Source organism: Scyliorhinus torazame, chromosome 7, assembly GCF_047496885.1.
Source record: "Scyliorhinus torazame isolate Kashiwa2021f chromosome 7, sScyTor2.1, whole genome shotgun sequence".
Taxonomy (NCBI): domain Eukaryota; kingdom Metazoa; phylum Chordata; class Chondrichthyes; order Carcharhiniformes; family Scyliorhinidae; genus Scyliorhinus; species Scyliorhinus torazame.
Window position 1 is genome coordinate 111,310,687 of NC_092713.1, and position 21,845 is coordinate 111,332,531.

Consider the following 21,845-nt stretch of genomic DNA (forward strand, 5'->3'; position numbering starts at 1 on the left):
TTTCAGACAAGCCTATGGTGGTCACATAGGCGACAGGTGGGCAGGTCACTCCTGGATTTTGCAAGCTCCCCTCTAAATCCACCAGTGGGAGAGTGTAAAATCCAGTCTATTAACTTCTCTGTTCTATCTGCAGTTGCTGCCTGGCCTGCTGAGTGTTTCCAGCAGTTTCTGTTTATAAATTGAAAAGCGTTTGCTGATAGTTTTTTTAGTGGCACTTTACCTACTGGACCGTTAGCAACGTATCTCCTGTATTATTAGAGGCTCAAAATGTGATAAATGAGAGATACTCGACAATTTTTGATTTGATATTTTTAGAATTTTGACACAATCTGGACAACGCAGACAGAAAAGAGATAATGGCATGGAATCTCGCTTCATGAAGGCCTTTAATGATTGTGGACCCTGGACCCACTTTAATCTCTGCAGTATCTATGCTTTGTCCTGCTACAATCTGAATATCCATGATAGTAATGTTGCAATAACCTGCAGTTAATTTATACCGTGGATGCTGACTGCCTTCTGTGACTGGTTTCTAAAATCAGAGCGTCGATCGACACTAAAGTTAGCAGAGACTGAGAAGTCTTGATCACAATTTCAACAAATTTTATAACCTATATCTGTACAAAAGAACGGTCTTGTAAATATACATCTGTGATGAATAAGTAAGAAAACCCCATGAAAACATTTATGAGTTGCTTTGTTCTAAAATAAACTTTTGATGCTCAACATTCTGGAATCCACACAAAGCTAACAAATGGCTGTAGGAATGGGGAAGGGAACACACCAAAAAGAATAGTCACATGCTTAATTTTAAAAAGGAAAGTAATTTGGGGGTAGGGCAAGTGGGCGGGGGGGGGGGGGGGGGGGGTGGAATTGAAGCATTTTTCATCATGCAGCCACTTCAAATGGCTATCATAATGCAGAGTAATTAAAAACAGCTGTTCTTCACATACATAAACAATGTTTGTAAACCCCAAACTCAGAAATGCATCGCCAATGTCTCTTAAACAGAAGCCATCACTCTGAACAGGACTGAAGATTTGATGCCAATCGGTGCTGATTAATTATTTTATACGAAGCACTAGGCAATTTAATTGAAATTTACCAATTTCATTTTGCTCACAAGAATATTGTGAAATGGCATTCATCTGTCAGTCATTCCTGCACATCAACACTTAACAGAAGTGAAAGGGCAGTAGTTTAAATCTATCGACCAAGGCATTTTACAGAACAAGTGTTTCTATAGATTCTCAACTATAGTCAAATTTGTTTGTGGCGAAGACAGAAACAAAATCAATTATTTTCCCTAAATTTAACACAGGTAAGGTAGCTACGATTGGCAAAATTTAGAATGCAGGATGATAAGTGAAAAAAATTACAGAACTTGCATTTATGAATAGCCTCAATACTGCTGGAAAAAAAACTATAGCTGGAAAACTATACACACAAATTCCCTGGAAATCCTGTTCGTGATTCAACATGCTCATATTTCTTTAAGTACAACTGGAAATGAGGAGGACTAGTAGTGTCGTAAATGGTTTCAGGTCTTAAATCGGTTCAGAATGAATGCTCAAAACATTACAGTTTTACAATCCTTACAGGATTTAAGAGCGAACATTAGATTTGTTGTACCTGGAATAAATCTCTTGCATGGTATTTAGACAGTATATACTTTGCTTTCTTTATTTAAATAGCACCTTAAACAAAACCTTTTACACTTATACCTCTGATACAGAGAATTTGATCATTCTCACAACAAGAGATAAACATTAGTAAAACACAATAAACTAAATCCAGTTTGCGGAGGAATATTGGTGTACGATCGTTAAGCAATGTTAAACTAAGCCTCTGTTTCTGGCCTCGAGACACACCGCTGCATTGCATTGCTCCAATCTGTAGGTTAACTCAGCCAACTGGCTGTAACCGACCATCAGCTTCTTCCTGCAAAAGAAGGAAACAATTCACCTTTAAAAGAGAATACAACTTACCAGAAGCTCGTAATATCCTACTGACATATATGTGGTGAAAATTACATTTTATAAGCCTTGTTTCAACAGCAATGGTTATATAGGGCTGGATTCTTCCGCCCCACCCGCCACAAGATTGCGACGGGCGAGACACAGACAATGTGTCCACTGACCTCGGGCGGGATTCTCCGGTCGCTGGATGGGCACGGCCGGAGAATCCCGCCCATAATTTCACCCAATTCAACAAAATTCTTAGTTATTTACAATATCTATCCTAATACCCAACACATTATTTTCTTTGGATTAAACTAATTCAAAGACTTCACAGTCTATCCTAAGCCAAACTGCTAAGAGGTCCTAAAATAATGTTTGAAATCTTTCTGCTGTACTATCAACAGGATCTTTATTTTATTTTATGCATCTGAAAAAAATGACTTCATAACATATTAGTTTTACAGTCACCTGAGTTATAACCTCCAGGTCGCTACACGTGAATGCATAGACTAAATTCAAAAACATTCACCTGAGGAAGGAGCAGTGCTCCGAAAGCTAGTGATTTGAAACAAACCTGTTGGACTTTAACCTGGTGTTGTAAGACTTCTTACTATTCTCACCCCAGTCCAACGCTGGCATCTCCACGTCAAAAATATTTAAGACAACCAGAATCGATCGTAATATATATTAGAGCCACAAGTATATCTGATCTTCCCAATGTGGGAGCTAACAATCCACATAAACAATGGGTTAAACTACCTCCATTTATATGGATATTTCTATGGTTTTCTTTTTTTAAATTAAGAAAACATCAATGTGTGCTTTGTATTATATTATTGTGCAAATAAATACAACAGAAACTGGCATCAACTCATTACCAAAATAAAATATATGCGAGACCGACTCTACGTTTTCAGTTTTCAATGTTTGCAAAAGTATGTTAACCTTTATTGCAAGAGGATTTGAGTACAGGAGTAGCGAAGTCTTGCTTCAATTGCGTAGAACCGTGGTTAGACCTCACCTGGAGTACTGGGTGCAGTTTTGATCCCCTTTAGGAAGGATATTATTGCCATAGAGGGAATGCAACTAAGGTTCATGAGACTTGTTCCTAGGATGTTGGGATTGTCCAACGAAGACAGATTGGGGAAACTAAAAAAAAGATGTCCCGCTATCGTGACAACTCCATGTTTCCCACCTTCTCACATGGTGTCTCTGTAACCTCCTTGGTGTGTTTGTAAATGGTGAACTGCACGATGCATTCTTGAGTATGTATTCTCTAAGAGTTTCAAAGAATGACAGGTGATCTCATTGAAAACTACAAAATGTGTAAAGGAATAGACAGGGCAGATGCAGATAAGGGGCGAAATTCTCCCCCAACGGCGCGATGTCCGCCGACTGGCGCCAAACAGGGTGCCAATCAGACGGGCATCGCGCCGGCCCAAAGGTGCGGAATGCTCCGCATCTTTGGCGGCCTAGCCCCGAATCCGGAGGGATTTCCGCCCCGCCAGCTGGCGGAAATGGCGTTTGTTGCCCCGCCAGCTGGCGCGGAAATGCGGCGCATGCGCGGGAGCGTCAGCGGCCGCTGACAGTTTCCCGGCGCATGCGCGGGAGCGTCAGCTGTCAGTTTCCCGCGCATGCGCAGTGGGGAGAGTCTCTTCCGCCTCCGCCATGGTGGAGGCCGTGGCGGAAGGGAAAGAGTGCCCCCACGGCACAGGCCCGCCCGCGGATCGGTGGACCCCGATCGCGGGCCAGGCCATCGTGGGGGCACCCCCCGGGGTCAGATCGCCCCACCCCCCCCCCCCAGGACCCCGGAGCCCGCCCACGCCGCCTGGTCCCGCTGGTAAATACCAGGTTTGATTTACGCCGGCGGGACAGGCAATTTCCGGGCCGGAGAATTGAACGGGGGGTCCCGCCAACCGGCGTGGCCCGATTCCAGCCCCCGCCCAATCTCCGGTACCGGAGACTTCGGCGGGGGCGGGGGCGGGATTCACGGCGGCCTACGGCCATTCTCCGACCCGGCGGGGGGTCGGAGAATGACGCCCAAGATGTTTCCCCTGGTTGGGAAGTCTGGAACCAGGAGAGACAATTTCAAAATAAGGGGAAAGCTGCTTAGGTCCGGCATGGTGGCACAGTGATTAGCACTACTGCCTCTCAGTGCCAAGGACCAGAGTTCAATTCCAGTCTTGGGTAACTGTCTGTATGGAATTTGTACATACTCCGTGGCTGTGTGGGTTTCCTCCGGGTGCTCCGGTTTCCTCCCACCAAAGCTGTGCAGGTTAAGTGGATTGGCCATGCTAAATTGCCCTTTCGTGTCCAGGGATGTGCATGTTAGGTCATGGGGTTAGGGAAGCATACACATGGGTAGAGTGCTCAATCGAAGAGTCGCCACAGACACGGTGGGCAAACTAGAAAGTAAAGGATGAGGGAAACAAAGGAGAACACACAATTGGCTCACTGAAGTTCATCACTTTAAGGTGGATTCAGAAAGACGTTTTCGCCTGAACAATCCCTTTTCAAATGAGATCGTATAAGGCCTTTGATGCATTGTACCTAGATTTCCCGACTATTGGGCACGATTCTCCACTCCCGCGCCGGTTGGGAGAATCGCCTGGGCCGCCAAAATTTCCCGCGACGCCGGTCCGACGCCCTCCCGCGACTCTCCCAAGCGGCGGGAACGGCCCCATCGAGTTCCGCGGGCCGCAGAATCGCCCGAGACACCCAAAATGGCGATTCTCCGGCATCCCTGCTATTCTCAGGCCCGGATGGGCCGAGCGGCCAGGCCAAAACGGCGGGTTCCCCCCGGCGCCGTCCACACCTAGTCGCTGCCGTCGGGAACACCGTGGGAACGCTGGGGCGGCGGCCTGCGGCCCGGGGGGGGGGGGGGGGGGGGGAGAGAGGGGGGATCCTGCACCAGGGGGTACCTCAAATGTGGGGTGGCCCGCGATCGGTGCCCACCGATCGTCGGGCCGTCCTCTCTGAAGGAGGACCTCCTTTCTTCCGCAGCCCCGCAAGATCAGTCTGCCACCTTCTTGCGGGGCGGACTCGGAGAGGATGGCAACCACGCATGCGCGGTTAGGCACCGGCCAACCCGCACATGCGCGGGTGACGCCAGTTATGCGGCACCACCTTTACGCGGCGACAAGGCCTGGCACGTGTAGATGACGCGGCCCCGAATCGGTCAGGATAGGGGCCTTTTTGCGCCGTTGTGAACCTCGACGGCGTGGGAGTGTAGAATCCCACCCATTATTTAAGGGATGTATAACAAATAATTGAGTCTGAATAAAGAATTGGCTGAGGTGTAGAGAAAGACACAAATATGTTAGAGGAATAATTATAGGTTAGAGAAAGCGCCAGGTCGAGTCCACAATTTACATTACGAAGTCTTACAACACCAGGTTAAAGTCCAACAGGTTTGTTTCGATGTCACTAGCTTTCGGAGCGCTGCTCCTTCCTCAGGTGAATGAAGAGGTCACGCCAGTCCAACACCGGCATCTCCACATCATGACAATTTACATTGACAGAGCAGGCTTGAAGGGGTTGAATGGTATACCCCTGCTCCTAATTCATATGATCATGCATACATTATGCTTTTGAGTTCAAATTATCAATGTTTATTTGTTCATTGGACATGGGTGTTGCAGGCTGTACCTGCATTTATTGTCCATCCCTAATTGTTCTTGAGGGGCAGTTAAGGGTCAACTACATTTCTATGGGTCCGGGGTCACAGGTAGGCCAGACCAGGCAAGGTCAGATTTCCTTACCTAAAGGACATTCGTGAACCAGATGGGTTTTACTACAATCAACAATGGTTTTATGGTCAGCATTGGACTTTCAATTCCAGATTGTTCACCTTCTGCAGTGGTGGAATTTGAACCTGGGACCCCAGAGCAGTACTCTGGGTCTCTGGATTCCTAGTCTCGTGACAATACCAGTGCACCACATCTCCCCTGTATCCAATATATATTGGATCTAATTTGTAGATGATACCAAACTAAAAGCAGCAGCACAATTGATGTAGGCAGCTTAGAAATGAAAGATTTTATTTACATATATTGTCTTGTTCTTAGAAAAACACATTCAAAGTCACCTTCCCCTTCAGAGTTTGTGAGCTGATAACAGTTTGGAAAAGCGACTCCAATCGGTCACTTGCGTGCAGTAAAGCTTGTTCAAACTAAGGGAGTCTCATCAGCCCTTGATTATTCACTCCGAATGGTCAATCAGGGTGGAAAAAAGCTGTTCAATGCCAAATTGGTTCAAGAAAGAGAACTTTGTGACCATGACATGGGGAGGAACAGGCAGAGAACGGAAATTCTGTGAGGAGGGAGAAGGAGGGGGGGGGGGCTCTTGATAGAAGGTATCCATAAAAGATATTCTGCGAATGCCACTCCTACTTGATGAGACTGGAGCAGTGACTGAGGAAGCTATGCTTTATCAATGAGATTATCGTGGAGGTGTGCCACCTCCTTCACACCGGCTTGAGGCCTTAAAGCAGGGCAAGGCCAGTTGTTCTATGCCAGTGGATGCTACCAGACAAGAACAGATGACATCAGTAAGATCTTGCAGTTCACCTATTGCCAGGCGCCAGAATGTGGCGACTAGGGGCCTTTCCGCAGTAATTTTTTTTTCTTTCTTTAAAAAAAAATAAATTTAGAGTATCCAATTCATTTTTTCCAATTAAGGGGCAATTTAGCGCGGCCAATCCACCTGGCCTGCACAGGTCCACCTGGCAGCATTGTGCATAGCACAATTGCTTCACAGCTCCAGGGTCCCAGGTTCGATTCCGGCTTGGGTCACTGTGTGGAGTCTGCACATCCTCCCCGTGTGTGCGTGGGTTTCCTCCGGGTGCTCCGGTTTCCTCCCACAATCCAAAGATGTGCAGGTTAGGTGGATTGGCCATGATAAATTGCCCTTGGTGTCCAAATTTGCCCTTAGTGTTGGGTGGAGTTACTGGGTTAGGGTGGATGTGTGGACCTTGGGTGGGGGTGCTCTTTCTAAGAGGCGGTGCAGACTCGATGGGCCGAATGGCCTCCTTCTGCACTGTAAATTCTATGATCTTTGGTTGGTTGTGGGAGCGAAACCCACGCAGACACGGGGAGAATGTGCAAACTCCACACGAACAGTGACCCAGAGCCGGGATTGAACCAGGGCTAACCCACTGCACCACCGTGCTGCCCTTTTTCCAAAGTAACTTAATTGCAGTGTTAATGTTAGCCTACTTTTCACAACAAAGATTATTATATATACAAGCCAGGGCCTTCACTCTACAGGCTCACAGAGACCTGGAAAACAACGCAGAAGCCAAGACCTTCACTCTGCTGGATTCCAACGACCAGACCAGCATCCGAACAGCGGGAACCCTCCCCCCTCCCCCCCCAGCCCCTCTGACCTGGAGAGCTGCGACCTCCTGCAGGCCCCAAGCACTCCTTCCATTCCCCCCCCCCCTCTACAGTCGCCCCAAAGTCCTAATAAATCAACTCCCAAAGCCTAACAATTACTAATATTGCTCTTTTAAATTTACTTGCCGGTCTAGAGCTCCTCCGACCTCTGAAGGAAGACCGCGAACTGAAAAGGACCCTGCGAACCCCAACACACGGACCCGGCCATCGTCTCAACCGCAACCCCAGAGAAATCATACACTTACTGGCCTTCACCCCATCCACGCTGGAGCGTGGTCTGGACATCCACCGACCTGTGAAGACAAACTGCAGCTCGACAGTGACCCAAAACGCTCGACCACGCAGACCCATCTTACGAGGCAGGCACCACAAGCAAGGGAACAAATCCTCGATCCACACACCGACCAGAGGGAAGAACCTCATTGGCCACAACTATACCCTTAACACCGCATACTCTCACCGTCTCTTTGGCTCAAAAGGAAGCCGTCACTCCAGGAAGCGTGGAAAACGTGCAGGCCTGCAGGCCAGAGTGAAACAACGTGGCCCCAAAGCCCCTCTGCCTAGCTTATTTCTAGCTAATGTCCAAGCTCTAGAAAACAAACTGGACGAACTTAAAGCCAGACTCACTTTTCAAAGAGAACTAAGGGACTGCTGTGTGCTCTGTTTCACGGAGACATGGCTCACTCCTGCTTCACCGGACTGTGCCCTACAACCAGAGGGCTTCTCAATCCACCGAATGGACCGTACGGCAGCCTCAGGCAAGACAGGGAGGTGGGGTCTGCCTCCTAATCAACACCTCCTGGTGCTAGATGTAGCAACACTGGCGAATTTTTGCTCTGCAGACCTAGAATACCTGACGCTAAAATGCCGCCCCTACTACCTTCTATGGGAGTTCAGCTCCGTTATCCTGACGGCAGTTTACAGCCCACCCCATGCGAACGTGAAAATCGCACTGGACAAAATATTCACCACCACAAATAGCCTTGAAACGAAACATCCCGAGGTCTTGTTCATTGTAGCTGGGGACTTCAATCAGGCCAAGTTCAAGAGCGTACTCCCAAATTACCACCAACATGTCACCTGTTCCACCAGAGGCCCAAACATCCTGGACCACTGCTACACAAATATCAAACATGCCTACCGATCGATCGCCCGCCCACACTTTGGCAAATCTGACCACTAGGCTGTACTCCTGCTCCCGGCTGATAAGCAAAAACTGAAGCGGGAGAATCCGTCAAAGAAAGTCGTGCATTGTTGTTCTGAGGAATCGGATGAGCTCCTACGGCTTAGAGTCAGTGGACTGGTCAGTATTTAAAAACTCTGCGACCAGCCTGAACGAGTATGCCACTACAGTAACTGACTTCATTAGTAAGTGTGTAGAAGACTTGTGTGCCAAAGAAACAAATGCGCGTGTTTCCCAACCGGAAACCCTGGATGAACAGGGATATCCACTGTCTAGGTCTGAGGCGTTCAAGTCAGGCGACCCTGACCTATACAAGAAAGCAAGATATGATCTAAGGAGATCCATCAAAGATGCCAAAAGACCGTACCGGACCAAGCTCGAGTCCCAGGCTAGCCACACGGACCCCCGCCGACTATGGTGAGGTCTGCAAGACATAACAGGCTACAAGATGAAGGCATGTAAAATCACTGGCTCCAATGCACCCCTCCCTGATGAGCTCAACGCATTCTATGCACGCTTTGAACAAGAGGTCAGCAAGAGCAAACCCCCTACCCCAGAAGCCTTGGATGAACTTGTATCTGCACCATTGCAGACGTCAGAGCAGCCTTCTCAAAGGTCAACCCTCGGAAAGCCACTGGCCCGGATGGGGTACCCGGACGGGCACTCGGATCTTGCGCAGATCAGCTGGCGGGAGTATTCGCAGACATCTTCAACCTCTATTTACAATCTGAGGTCCCTATCTGCTTCAAGAAGACGACCATCATCCCTGTACCAAAAAAAAAACCAAGCAGCGTGCCTTAATGACTATCGTCCAGTAGACATCCATCATCATGAAGTGCTTCGAAAGATTAGTCATGGCACGAATCAACTCCAGCCTCCCGGATTGCCTTGATCCACTACAGTTCGCTTACCGCTGCAACAGGTCTACAGCAGACGCCATCTCCATTGCCCTGCACTCTACCCTGGAACACCTAGATAACAAAGTCACCTACATCAGACTCCTATTTATCGACTACAGCTCAGCCTTCAACACCATCATTCCTACGAAACTCATCTCCAAACTCCGTGGCCTTGGCCTCGGCTCCTCTCTCTGCGACTGGATCCTGAACTTTCTAACCCACAGGCCACAATCAGCAAGGATAGGCAACAACACCTCCTCCACGATCATCGTCACCACCGGTGCCCCACAAGGCTGTGTCCGCAGTCCCCTACTATACTCCTTGTACACCTGTGACTGTGTGGCCAAATTCCCCTCCAACTCTATTTTCAAATTTGCTGATGATGCCACAGTAGTGGGTCGGATTTCAAACAATGACGAGAGAGTACAGGAATGAGATAGAGAATCTGGTGAACTGGTGCGACGACAATAATCTCTCCCTCAATGTCAACAAAACAAAGGAGATTGTCATTGACTTCAGGAAGTGTAGTGGAGAACATGCCCCTGTCTACATCAATGGGAATGAAGTAGAAAGGGTCGAGAGCTTCCAAGTTCTTAGGTGTCCAGATCACCAACAACCTGCCCTGGTCCACCCATGCCGACACTATAGTTAAGAAAGTCCACCAACGACTCTACTTTCTCAGAAGACTAAGGAAATTCGGCTTGTCACCTACGACTCTCACCAACAACTACAGATGCACCATAGAAAGCATTTTTTCCGGTTGTATCGCAGCCTGGTATGGATCCTGCTCTGCCCAAGATTGCAGGAAATTACAAAAGGTTGTGAATGTAGCCCAATCCATCACGGAAACCAGCCTCGCATCCATCGACTCCGTCTACAATTCCCACTGCCTCGGAAAGGCAGCCAGCATAATTAAGGACCCCACGCACCCCGGACATACTGTCTTCCACCTTCTTCCGTCAGGAAAAAGATACCAAAGTTTGAGGTCACGTACCAACCGACTCAAGAACAGCTTCTTCCCTACTGCCAGACTTCTTCCCAGACTTTTGAATGGACCTACCTCGTATTAAGTTGATCTTTTCTCTACACCTTGCTATAACTGTAACATTATTTTCTGCAGTCTCTCCTTCCTTCCTTGTGTCCGGTATGCATTGTTTGTACAGCATGCAAGAAACAATACTTTTCACTGTATACTAATCCATGTGACAATAATAAATCAAATCAAAAACAAATGCACCGAGGTTGTTACAGAGGCACTGCATGTGAGAAGAGGGAAACATGTATTTTCCAGGATAATGGGATTCCTTTTAATTTGTTCATGGGATGTGGGTGTCACTGGCTCAACGTGTATTTATTGTTCATCCCTAATTTCCCTTGTGAAGGTGGTGGGGTGATGCCTTCTTGAATCGCTGCACTCCATCTGTTGTCAGAAAACCCATAATGCCATTAGAAGAAGTTCCAGGATTTTGACCCAGTGCCAGTGAAGGAGCACACAGTGATATAGTGCTAAGCCAGGATAGTGTAAGATTTGGAGGAGAACTTGCAGATGGTGGTATTCCCATGCATCTACTGCCCTTGCCCAGTAATGGCTGCAGGTTTGGAGGGTACTGTCAAAGGAGCCTTGGTGAGTTGCTGCAGTGCATCTGGTAGATGATACACACTGCTGCTATTGTGAGTCAGTGAATGCTTCAGGTTGTCGATGGGGTGCCAAACAAGTGGTTGCTTTTGTTGTCTGCAAAACTTCAGACATTTCGACCACTTAATTAATCAAAAGTTTTACAGAAGATTTTATTGACAAGGCAAACAAAGGACAACACATGTTCAAAATTCAAACAAATGTATTTAACACTAACAAAAACCCTTAAATTATCCCAATAATATTCACAAAGAGGTCCCAATATTACCCATGCCAATGGACTCAGATGGATTCTCTGAGCCCCACATCCCTCAGGGTCTTCGTTGCGAAGGTGGGTCTTGCTGGCTGTTTCCTTCCATCCCTGGTCACTCTTCCAAATCTTCACAGTCACCTCCACGCTGAATCTTCGCGAGGGTGTGTCCTGGGGGTCTACCTTTATCCCTCTCCGCTTCACACCTTTCCAAAAACTTCTCTGGTCCTTGGCTAATGCGGTCTCAGGAGGGGGGTCACAATACCCAATGGGCTTGGCAATGGTCGCTCAACGGGACATTAGACCGTAGGAACCCCCCCCCCTAGGTGTCCAGCTCCAGTGGTGTTGTTCGCACGTAACCTGCTGCCTTACAAGGTTATGGCGGGAACTCTGGGTGCCAGAAAGTCTAGCTCGATCTGGGCAACCAAAAACAAATCAATGCATATGAATGGAGTAGATAATCTCTGGTGGGTGATTGACAAGACAGGCCCAGACATGCCCTGGCAGCTTGTCTGTGCTTAGTGTATTTGAGTTTGGTCAAGTTTGAAATCCCATTAGCCTGCCTGGAGTTGACTACAGTTTGGTTTAAAATATCCAATTCTTAACTTAGAGTGCCCAATTTTATCGGGTTAAAATCCCAGCCGTTCCAGATTACCAGTTTGTCCTTAATGGTGTCAAGCTTCTTCAGTGTTGTTGGAAATACACTCATTCAGGCAAGTGGAGAGTATTATATTATACTTCTGACTTGTGTCTCAGACAGGCTTTGTGAAGTCAGGAGAAAAGTTAGTCTTCACAGAATTCCCACCCCCTAATATGCTCTTTCAGCCATAGTATTTACTTGGTTGGTCCTGTTCAGTTTCTGGTCAAAGGTAACCTCCCAGGATGTTGATAGTGGGGATTCAGTGATGGTAATCCCATTAAATGTCAAGGGACAATAGTTAGATTCTCTCTTGTTGGTGATGGTCTGTGCCTGGCACAAATGCTACTTGCCACTTATCATCCCAAGCCTGAACATTATCTAGGTCTTGCTGCACATGAACGCAGATTGCTTCAGTATCTGAGGAGTCCTGAATGGTGCTGAACATCAGCAAACATCCCCACTTCTAACTTTATGATGGAGGGAAGGTCTTTGATGAAGTAGCTGAAGAAGATGGTTGGACCTAGGGCACTACCCTAAGGACCTCCTGCAGCGATGTCCTGGGACTGAGATTATTGACCTCCAAGTACCACAACTATCTTCCTTTGTACTAGGCATGATTCTAACAAATGAAGAGTTTTCCCACTGATCTACATGGACTTTCGTTAGGACTCCTTGATGCAACACTTGATCAAATGCTGCCTTGAAATGGCAGTCACTCTCACCTCACTTCTTGAGTTCAGTTCTTTTGCCCATGTTTGGACTAAACAATGAGGTCAGGAGCTGAGCAGCCCTGGCAGAACCCAAACTGAGCATCAGTGAGCAGACTGTTGCCAAGTTAAAGCTTTCCATCATGATGGAGATAAGGCTAATGGGGTGGTAATAGGCTGGGCTGGATTTGTCCTGCTTTTTGTGTACAGCACTTACCTGGACAGTTTTCCACATTGCCGAGTAGATGCCAGTGTTGTAGCTGTAAAAGAACAGCTTGGCTAGGGACAAGGCAGATATTTAATTGATAATGGGTTGAAGGGTTACGGAGAAAGGACAGTGGAGTTAAGGCCAGGATGAGATCAGCCATAATCAAATGGTGGAGCGCACTTGATGGGCCAAATGTCCTAATTCTGCTATCTTATGAATTTATAAGGCAGGTTCTGGAGCATAAATCTTCAGTACTATTGCTGAAATTTTGATAAGAGCCCACAGCATTTGCAGTATCTTCAGCTGTTGCTGGAAATCATGTAAAGTGAATTTAAGTGGCTGAAGACTGGCATCTATGATGCTGGGGACATCGGTAGGAGGCCAAGTTGGATCACTGACTCGGCACTTCTTGCTGTTGGCTGCCTAGTCTCTTGCACGATGTGTTGGGTTCCCCCATCGTTGAAGATGGGAATGTTTGTGGAGCCTCCTCCTCTAGTTAGTAATTTGATTGTCCACTACCATTCATGACTGGATGTGGAAAGACATTCCATGAGTTAAGGTTACCATTACTGATAGCTTTTTTCCCCCAAGTTTGATTCCCAGCTACCAAGATTTGAACACAGATATTCATCTCATGAACCTCAGGGATGCCAGTCAGGTACATAACCACGATGTTCCCTTACACTAAATCAGTGTTTATTGAACTTTTTCTCCCAGGACTCACTTTTGCCAACCAGCGACTTTCAGGACCCACGCCAGCTGACCTTCGTGACCCATGGCACGTTCGCTTACTTTTAATGAGGAAGGGGAGCTTGCTTGGTCCTCGCGATCTCACTCCAATCAGGTTCACAGGAGGAGAGGGCAATGCGCACATCAGCTGCAGAGCTTAGCCGGTTCCTTAGTGCTGTCTTGATTTTTCTGAGACCAGGAAATCCAATCTCGCACATGATGGTCACCTTGAAGGGCAACAGCACAAAATGCTCGTTTTACTCAGCACTGGATACTCCTCAGAGCTGCTACTCTAGAATGCCGACAGTACCATGGACCTTTGCCATGTTTTTAACGTGCTGTCAGAGATCAGGTATAAAAGCTTAGTCTTTTCATTTGGAGTCGGTTGTAAGTTAATAACTTGACTCTGGGGTCTTAACCTCAAAAAGGAACATTTCACCCACCTCTTTCAAAATCTGAAAAGTCTCCTCTCATTTGTCGGTACTTTCCTTCATATAACACACATGGGCTTTGCATCCTTATTTGCAAAGGCACAATTGGCAAAACCATACCTCATTAAATCATTTTTATACTGTTTTGCTCCCGTGTTAAGCTTCTTCTTTGTAGGCTGTTAACCAGAGGCCCTGGAGCTCTGTTCAGAGCTAACACTAGTATTTCTTTGGCCTGCCATGGATTCTGAGCAGCTCTTTCCAGTAGATTCAGATGTGAGATCCTGGCCAATAGGTACACTGCCTAATGTGTCTCTTCTAACAAAACAAGCCACTTTTACAGTTTACTTGCCTTGCTTGCTAGCAGCTAGAAGGTCTCTTCCGTGATTTGGTGCCAAAAGCATGTACGTACAGGGTGTGTGACTTGCTACTGCTGCCAGTTATGGGGGGACGGCTGCATACAGCCTCATTTTATTCTCATTTAAAAGCAGGTAGTGGCTGCCATTCACAAGTTAAATGTCGGTATCGACCATTGGGCGCTTCTCCCGCGATCGGGACACCGTGAGAAAGCTGCATCCGATCGTTAGGCGACTGTCCCAACATCCACCCATAACCTACCCAACATTCACCCGCGCTGCTGTATCGGGCCAAATGCCTCCTCAATAAACCTTTTGAGATTCTCCATCACCTCTCTTCCTTGCCTTTCAAAATGCTTATCAAATTGTTTTTCCGAATTCATGCACCATTACCCCAGTCAGCGTTTCCAGTGTGAAAAGAGTGACCACATCCGCCAAGGTCATCTCCGCCATTTTCCCTCCCACTCTCTCTGGCTCCATTGAACGACTACCACTCGTACCCTTCTTTCCAGCAGCACTTTTGGTAACTTTCGACATACTTTTGCCAACCAGTGTCTTACACAATTAGATGGGCCTGGTTTGTACACCAAAATCCCCCCGGGAACCAGGCAGAAAAGACGGGAGCTTACTTATGTGCAACTTTCTTCTGCATGCCGTCACCGGAAGTCCTCTGACAGATTAAATCTAGTCACAATGACTACATAATGTAGAAGAAATTTTTTTCTTTAAATTGTACTTTTAGAGGTTCAGCTCTACGGTTGTATTAAAATCTCCCGCAAATGGAAGATTCACTCCTGGTCATGATGGCCTTCTACTGTATTTAACAAAATTATTACATTTTTCACTAATATCCTTATCTTGTATATTCCTCACCCAGTATCCCTGTATGCTTTAACAGAATCTTCAACCTATGGCCGGAAGGATGTGCAAATCGTCAATATACTTTGGTAACAATTTGCTTCTTCACCTTGAAATCCCTATCTCCATCTGCCATTAATACCTCTTTAAAGTTCTGCCTGGAGATGATAGGCCTTAAAGAAATACAATAAAGACTGTGCGAGTAACAAATCTACAGATTTGATCTCCAAATCTTACTTTACAGTAAAGGTACTTCATTTAATATCACATCAGTACAGATAGAGATTTACCTCTTCTATTTTACAAAGTAGTACTATTCTTTTTGGTCATTTCATCATGTTATCACCACCAAACCCGAATCAAGTAGAGCTGTCATATTCTTTAACTTTACAATCAGTCTTCTTTAATTAAAGAATCCACGTAATCCAGTCGATTCCACATACCTTGGACATATGCCCACTATCTAAAACTATGTAACTGGATGCATCTGCCACTAAGATATTTATTACCAGACTGAATGTTCTGGTTACCAATATGATTCCTTCTGATTGGTCAGTATCGTCCTTCTTGCCTTCCATGTCATGTTGTCTCAAAAACCCGGCTTTTCATTTTTGGGCAATTCAATGCACAATTATACTTAAGAGTCTCATCTGAAGCACTTCTTGATCAACCCCTGGTTATTCCCGGAGTTCACCCTCCCCATAATTGCCCAACTCCAAAAAGGGTCTCTGTCCTCATACTTCTTGTTTATAATCCTTCTTTCATATAGATATTTGGACTCTATTTTCGAATGGCCCAGAAATGCTGCTAGCATTGTATCCTCCATCTTTTGTTTCACTGTTGAGGCCAGCATTTATTGTCTATCCTTAATTGCCATTGAGAAGATGGTGCTTTCTTGAACCACATATGGTGCAGAAAGAGACCATTCATCAGCCCATTGTACGCACTGGCCAAAAATATAAAAAATAAGCTAGTCACTCATTTTCCAGCACCTGGTCCATAGCCTTGCAGGTTACAGCATTTCAGATCCAGATCACCTTTAAATGAGTTGAGCATTTCAGCCTCAACCACCAACTTTGGTTGTGAACTCCAGACACTCAAGTCCCCTCTAAACTTTCTACCAATCACCTTAAACCTTTGCCCCTGGTAACTGAGCCCTCAGCAAGAAGAAAGTATTTCCTGTCTCGTCTGTCTAGGCCTCTAATAATTTTGTATACCTCAATTAGGTCACTCCTTAGCCTCCTCTGTTCTAAGAAAAACAACCCTAGCTTATCCAATCTCTTTGCATAGCTGCAATTTTCAAGCCCTGATAACATTCTTGTAAATCTCCTCTGCACCCTCTCCAGAGCAATTATGACCTAACTGTAATGTGATAACCAGACTGTACACAGAATTCCAGCTGTGGCTTAACCAGTGTTTTAAACAGTTCCATCATTATATCCCTGCTTTTACATACCTCACCCAATAAAGGAAAACATTCCATATGCTTTCTTGACCACAGTGTTCACCTGTCCTACCATCTTCAATGTGGACATGCACTCCAAGATCTCTTACTTCCTCCCTCAACTCTTCTCAATATCTTCCTGTTTATTGAGTATCCCCATGCTTTGTTTGCCCTTCCTAATGCATTACCTCAGTTTTCTGGATTGAATTCCATTTGCGACTTCTCTGCCCACTCAAGCAAATAAGCTATCCTCTTCGCAGTCAACTACACACCCAATTTTTGTGTCAGCTGCAAATTTCCCAGATGTGCAATCCACATGCAAGCCTAAATCATTAATATATACAACAAACAGCAAAGACCTCAACAGTGAGCCCTGTGGAACACTCCTGGAAACAGTTTTCCATTCGCAAAATCATCCATCGACCATTACCCTTTCTTTCCTGTCATTGTGCAATTTTGGATCCAATCTGTCACGTTGCACCGTATCCCATGAAATCTCACTTTTCTGACCAGTCTGCCATGTGGGACCTCAAATGGCTTACTGAAATCCATGTAGACAATATTCACTGCATCACCCTCACCAATCCTCCTTGTTACTTCCTCTAATAAGTCTATTAAGTTATTAAGACATAATCTTAAGGCAATTGAACAATGCACGAACAACTATATAATAACCAAGTGTCATAATTAAGGAGTTTTGATTTGTTTTTGAAATAGAAAATATTCAGAGATAAATCTGCACGTTTCAAAAAAGGGTGGAGAGTGGGGAAGCCGCAAGATGTGAGTATTGACGCTGTGTATTAAAACAAGGCAGGCCACTTTGTGCAATGTTACAGCTTAACAAACTGCTTTAAGATGAGACAATATAGGCAAGGGTCAGTTGTCGAATTCCAGGCTCATCTACTAGGGTGGTCTCCATTCAACATGACAATAGCCTCTTTAAAACTCATGCCTGAAGGGAGAAAAGAGGACTTCAGTGCTACAACGTATCCCAGTTTGGCTCCTGGCTGGCTTTCTGATTAGTTCACAAACTCCATGTTCAATTCCATTAAAAAAAACATCTTGGGGCAGCAAAGTGGCTAGCACTGCTGCCTCATGGCGCTGAGGACCCAAGTTCGATCCCGGCCCGGGTCACTGTCCGTGTGGAGTTTGCACATTCTCCCGTGTCTGCGCGAGTTTCACCCATGCTAAATAGCTCCTTAATTGGAAAAAAAAAGGAGAATTGGGTGCTCTCATTTTTTAAAAATGTGCTGCAACAAACCCTTTAGCTGGGCATCAAAGGGCTATATATGCAGACAGCTGGAGACTTGGTTACTGGAAGTTAAAAATTAAAAGCAACTGTTGCAGTTAGAAGTGCCCTGAAAGAAAGGCAAAGCCAAAAACAGAAAATGAAAAGGATACAACACATGCTTTCTTCTTCCATGTTTTCAGGGAAAGAAGTGGAATTAAGTTTAAAATTAGTTTTTACTGTTCCACTGTACATTCACTCACTGTGAAATAAAGCTTCTTACTACCTGTAATTCATATCCATCTCTTTTTACCATGTTTCAGTTCACCAGAAATGTATCTCTTGACTGAGCCAGATGATTGTGGACCTAAGCCCTGTTCCAAGCCTATTCTAGGCTGACACTTAAATATACAAACAATTTAAACTTGGGAATCAGAAGCACAATTTCAAGCACAACATAAATTGGGTAGGCAGGTGTGCAATAATCTACAGGAGACATGAAAAACCTGGCAGAATGGTTGTATAAGGAAGCACATTTTGGTAAGAAGAATAAAGAGTTCACTCCTTGGAGGAGGGTTCAATCCCATTCAGTTCCAAAGAATCATATTGTACTTGGAAATGTTACCTGTTTCTCTCTTGACAGATTCTGCCATACCTGCTGAGGTTTTCCAGCACTTTGTTTTCATTTCGCTCCTAGGGTGTGGTGAGGTCTGGTCCCCAAACCCCAAATTTGGGGGGGGGGGGAAACGACGACACAGACTTGCAGAACCGGGAGACAGTATTTCTGTTCCTCCTGGTGCACTAGCACCGTGAAGGCATTTGCCTTTTCGCTAACACTGTCCTTGCCTCGCTGCAGATTTCTTGTGATCTTTTGGGGTCTAGCAAGCCTGGCTGGTCACAGCAGGTTACATCCAAGAATTCTAACTTTATTAACATAAATGCCCAGCTATTATTCCTGGAAATGGGCTGACTGTCTGACACTTGCCCTATTGGAGTAAAAGCTGGAAGACTGCAAATTTGAGCTGGCTTCCCAAATGCTTTAATTTTTTAGTCATTTAACCCACCCCTGTTCACACACAATCTCACCTGCATCCCCATGTAAAAAATTCCTGCTAAACCACCAAATCGCGTCTGGGAAGCGAGGAGTTAAAAATACACTAATCATCAGAAATAGTGCACAGATTAATAAGGCCATAAAAAATAAAACAGAACACTGGGGTTCAGCTCTAGAGAAATAGAATTGAAAACCAGAAATATCAGGTTCCATTTGTATCATGATCAGGTTACATTTAGGAATACTGTGCATAGTTCTGGTCTCTATCATAACTGTAGAGGTACTGGAGAAGGTGCAAGAAAGATTTGTTAGCATGGTACCAAAGCTGAGAGACTTAGAACTACAAATTGTAAATGGTAGGGTTCTTTACTCTAGAAAAAAACTTAGGGGGTGGCGACAGTGACCCAGAGATTTTCATGATTGAGTGTTTGATAGGGCAGATGTTTAGAATATGTTTTCACTTGCAGGGGAGACTAGAACTAGGGTCATCAATATCAGATAGTTACTAAAAAATCCGACAGGGAATTTAGGAGAAACTGCTTTATCCTGAGGGCAGTTAATCTTTGATGCGGTGAACAGCTACCATCAGGTAGATTGAAAACAGTATGGAGGCTATCACACAGCATTGCTTGGCCCAGTTCTGGATTTTGTCCATTTAATCTTGGCCAGTAGAATGCAGAACCTGCTACCACAAGGAGTAGAAGGATTTAAGGGGAAGCTAAATAAGAATATGAGGGAGAAAAAAATAAAAGGCTATGGGATTCAATGAAGACCTTTTGAGCTATACGGTTGTTAAATACACAGCTGTTCTCTTTATATATTAACGGTCTAGATGATGGGACTGGGGGCATTCTGGCTAAGTTTGCCGATGATACAAAGATAGGTGGAGGGGCAGGTAGTATGGAGGAGGTGGGGAGGCTGCAGTTTAGGAGAGTGGTCCAAGAAATGGCTGATGAAATTCAACGTGGGCAAGTGCGAGGTCTTGCACTTTGGAAAAAAGAATAGAGGCATGGACTATTTTCTAAACGGTGACAAAATTCATAATGCTGAAGTGCAAAGGGACTTGGGAGTCCTAGTCCAGGATTCTCTAAAGGTAAACTTGCAGGTTGAGTCCGTAATTAAGAAAGCAAATGCAATGTTGTCATTTATCTCAAGAAGCTTGGAATATAAAAGCAGGGATGTACTTCTGAAGCTTTATAAAGCATTAGTTAGGCCCCATTTAGAATACTGTGAGCAATTTTGGGCCCCACACCTCAGGAAGGACATAATGGCACTGGAGCGGGTCCAGTGGAGATTCACACGGATGATCCCAGGAATGGTAGGCCTAACATACGATGAACGTCTGAGGATCCTGGGATTATATTCATTGGAGTTTAGGAGGTTGAGGGGAGATCTAATAGAAACTTACAAGATAATGAATGGCTTAGATAGGGTGGACGTAGGGAAGTTGTTTCCATTAGCAGGGGAGACTAGGACCCGGGGGCACAGCCTTAGAATAAAAGGGAGTCACTTTAGAACAGAGAGGAGGAGAAATTTCTTCAGCCAGAGAGTGGTGGGTCTGTGGAATTCATTGCCACAGAGGGTGGTGGAGGCCGGGACGTTGAGTGTCTTTAAGACAGAAGTTGATAAATTCTTGATTTCTCGAGGAATTAAGGGCTATGGAGAGAGTGGGTAAATGGAGTTGAAATCAGCCATAATTGAATGGTGGAGTGGACTCGATGGGCCGAATGGCCTTACTTCCGCTCCTATGTCTTATGGTCTAAATAGTACTTGTGGTACACAAACAATGTGATACTGTGCCATTGGAGGTGCTGCTTTTTGAATGAGGCATTAAAACTGAAGATCATTCCTGTTCTGATTGCTTAGGAAATTGCAAAAGATCCCACGGCATTATTGGAAGATGAGCTGAAAGTTCTCTTGTGTTGTTGCCAACATTTCTCCCTTGAAAAGATCAAGTGTGACTTATAAATCTGGTGTAGAGTGGGCAATGGCATTGCAGTCACCTGCAGAGTGCAGATCATGTATGTCTAGGTGGTCAGTTTAGTTATGGCATGGAGGTAATTGAGGTTAAAGAGATTTTCCATCTAGATGATATTTAATATTGACATCAGAGGGCAGTTGATCTTTGATGAGGTGAACAGTCATTTTGTCAGGTATATTGTAATTAGTATGGAAGCTATCACACAGCTTTGCTTGGCCCAGTTCTGGATTATGTTCATTTATATCTACATGTCTGTAGATATTCCTAGTGGCTCTAAAAAAGCTTTCCATGTCAAGAGAGTAAGCATATTGCTGGATCTCACGATAGCACTGTTGCTTCACAGCTCCAGGGTCTCAGGTTCGATTCCCGGCTTGGGTTACTGTCTGTACGGATGCTGCGCGTACTCAGTGTCTACGTGGGTTTCCTCCGGGGCTCCGGTTTCCTCCCACAAGCCCTGAAAGATGTACTGTTAGGTCATCTGGACATTCTGAATTCTCCCTCCTTGTACCCGAACAGGCACCGGAATGTGGTGACTAGGGGATTTTCACAGTAACTTCATTGCAGTGTTAATGTAAGCATACTGGTGACAATAAAGATTATTATCTCTCAGGCTCTCTCTTCCCACTACTTGTCCTTTACCTGCAAGATGTGTCTTTGGCGGTTGAGTTGTTGGAATGTTGCATTCTTGACTTGAGAGCACGGGTTGTTCTGCGCCAGGTTACGATGACTAGTCACACATTTCAGCATCGTTTCTGATTAACAAGTCCTGGATATGATGACATTCAAACCCAATGGTTTGGGCACAGGCATTTAGTACAACTGACTTTACTTGGTCCCACTGTTCTGGAATTGAGTTAGGTGTGTGAAGATTTTCCAGATTTGTTCTG

The 21,845-nt window shown here is 45.5% G+C and overlaps 1 protein-coding gene across 4 annotated transcripts in view; it reads right to left on the reverse strand.

Moving 5' to 3' along the window:
* Positions 1–586: 586 nt before the first annotated feature.
* swt1 (SWT1 RNA endoribonuclease homolog) overlaps positions 587–21,845 on the reverse strand; it is a 276,175-nt gene continuing 254,916 nt past the window's right edge. For 3 of the 4 annotated variants that reach the window (XM_072511255.1, XM_072511258.1, XM_072511257.1), the window contains one exon: positions 587–1,941. In XM_072511255.1, coding sequence (XP_072367356.1) covers positions 1,836–1,941 — 106 coding nt within the window. In that variant the 3' untranslated portion in view covers positions 587–1,835. Of the gene's footprint in view, positions 1,942–13,680; positions 13,837–21,845 lie in introns of those variants that run through there. The other variant, XM_072511259.1, reaches the window with a different exon arrangement.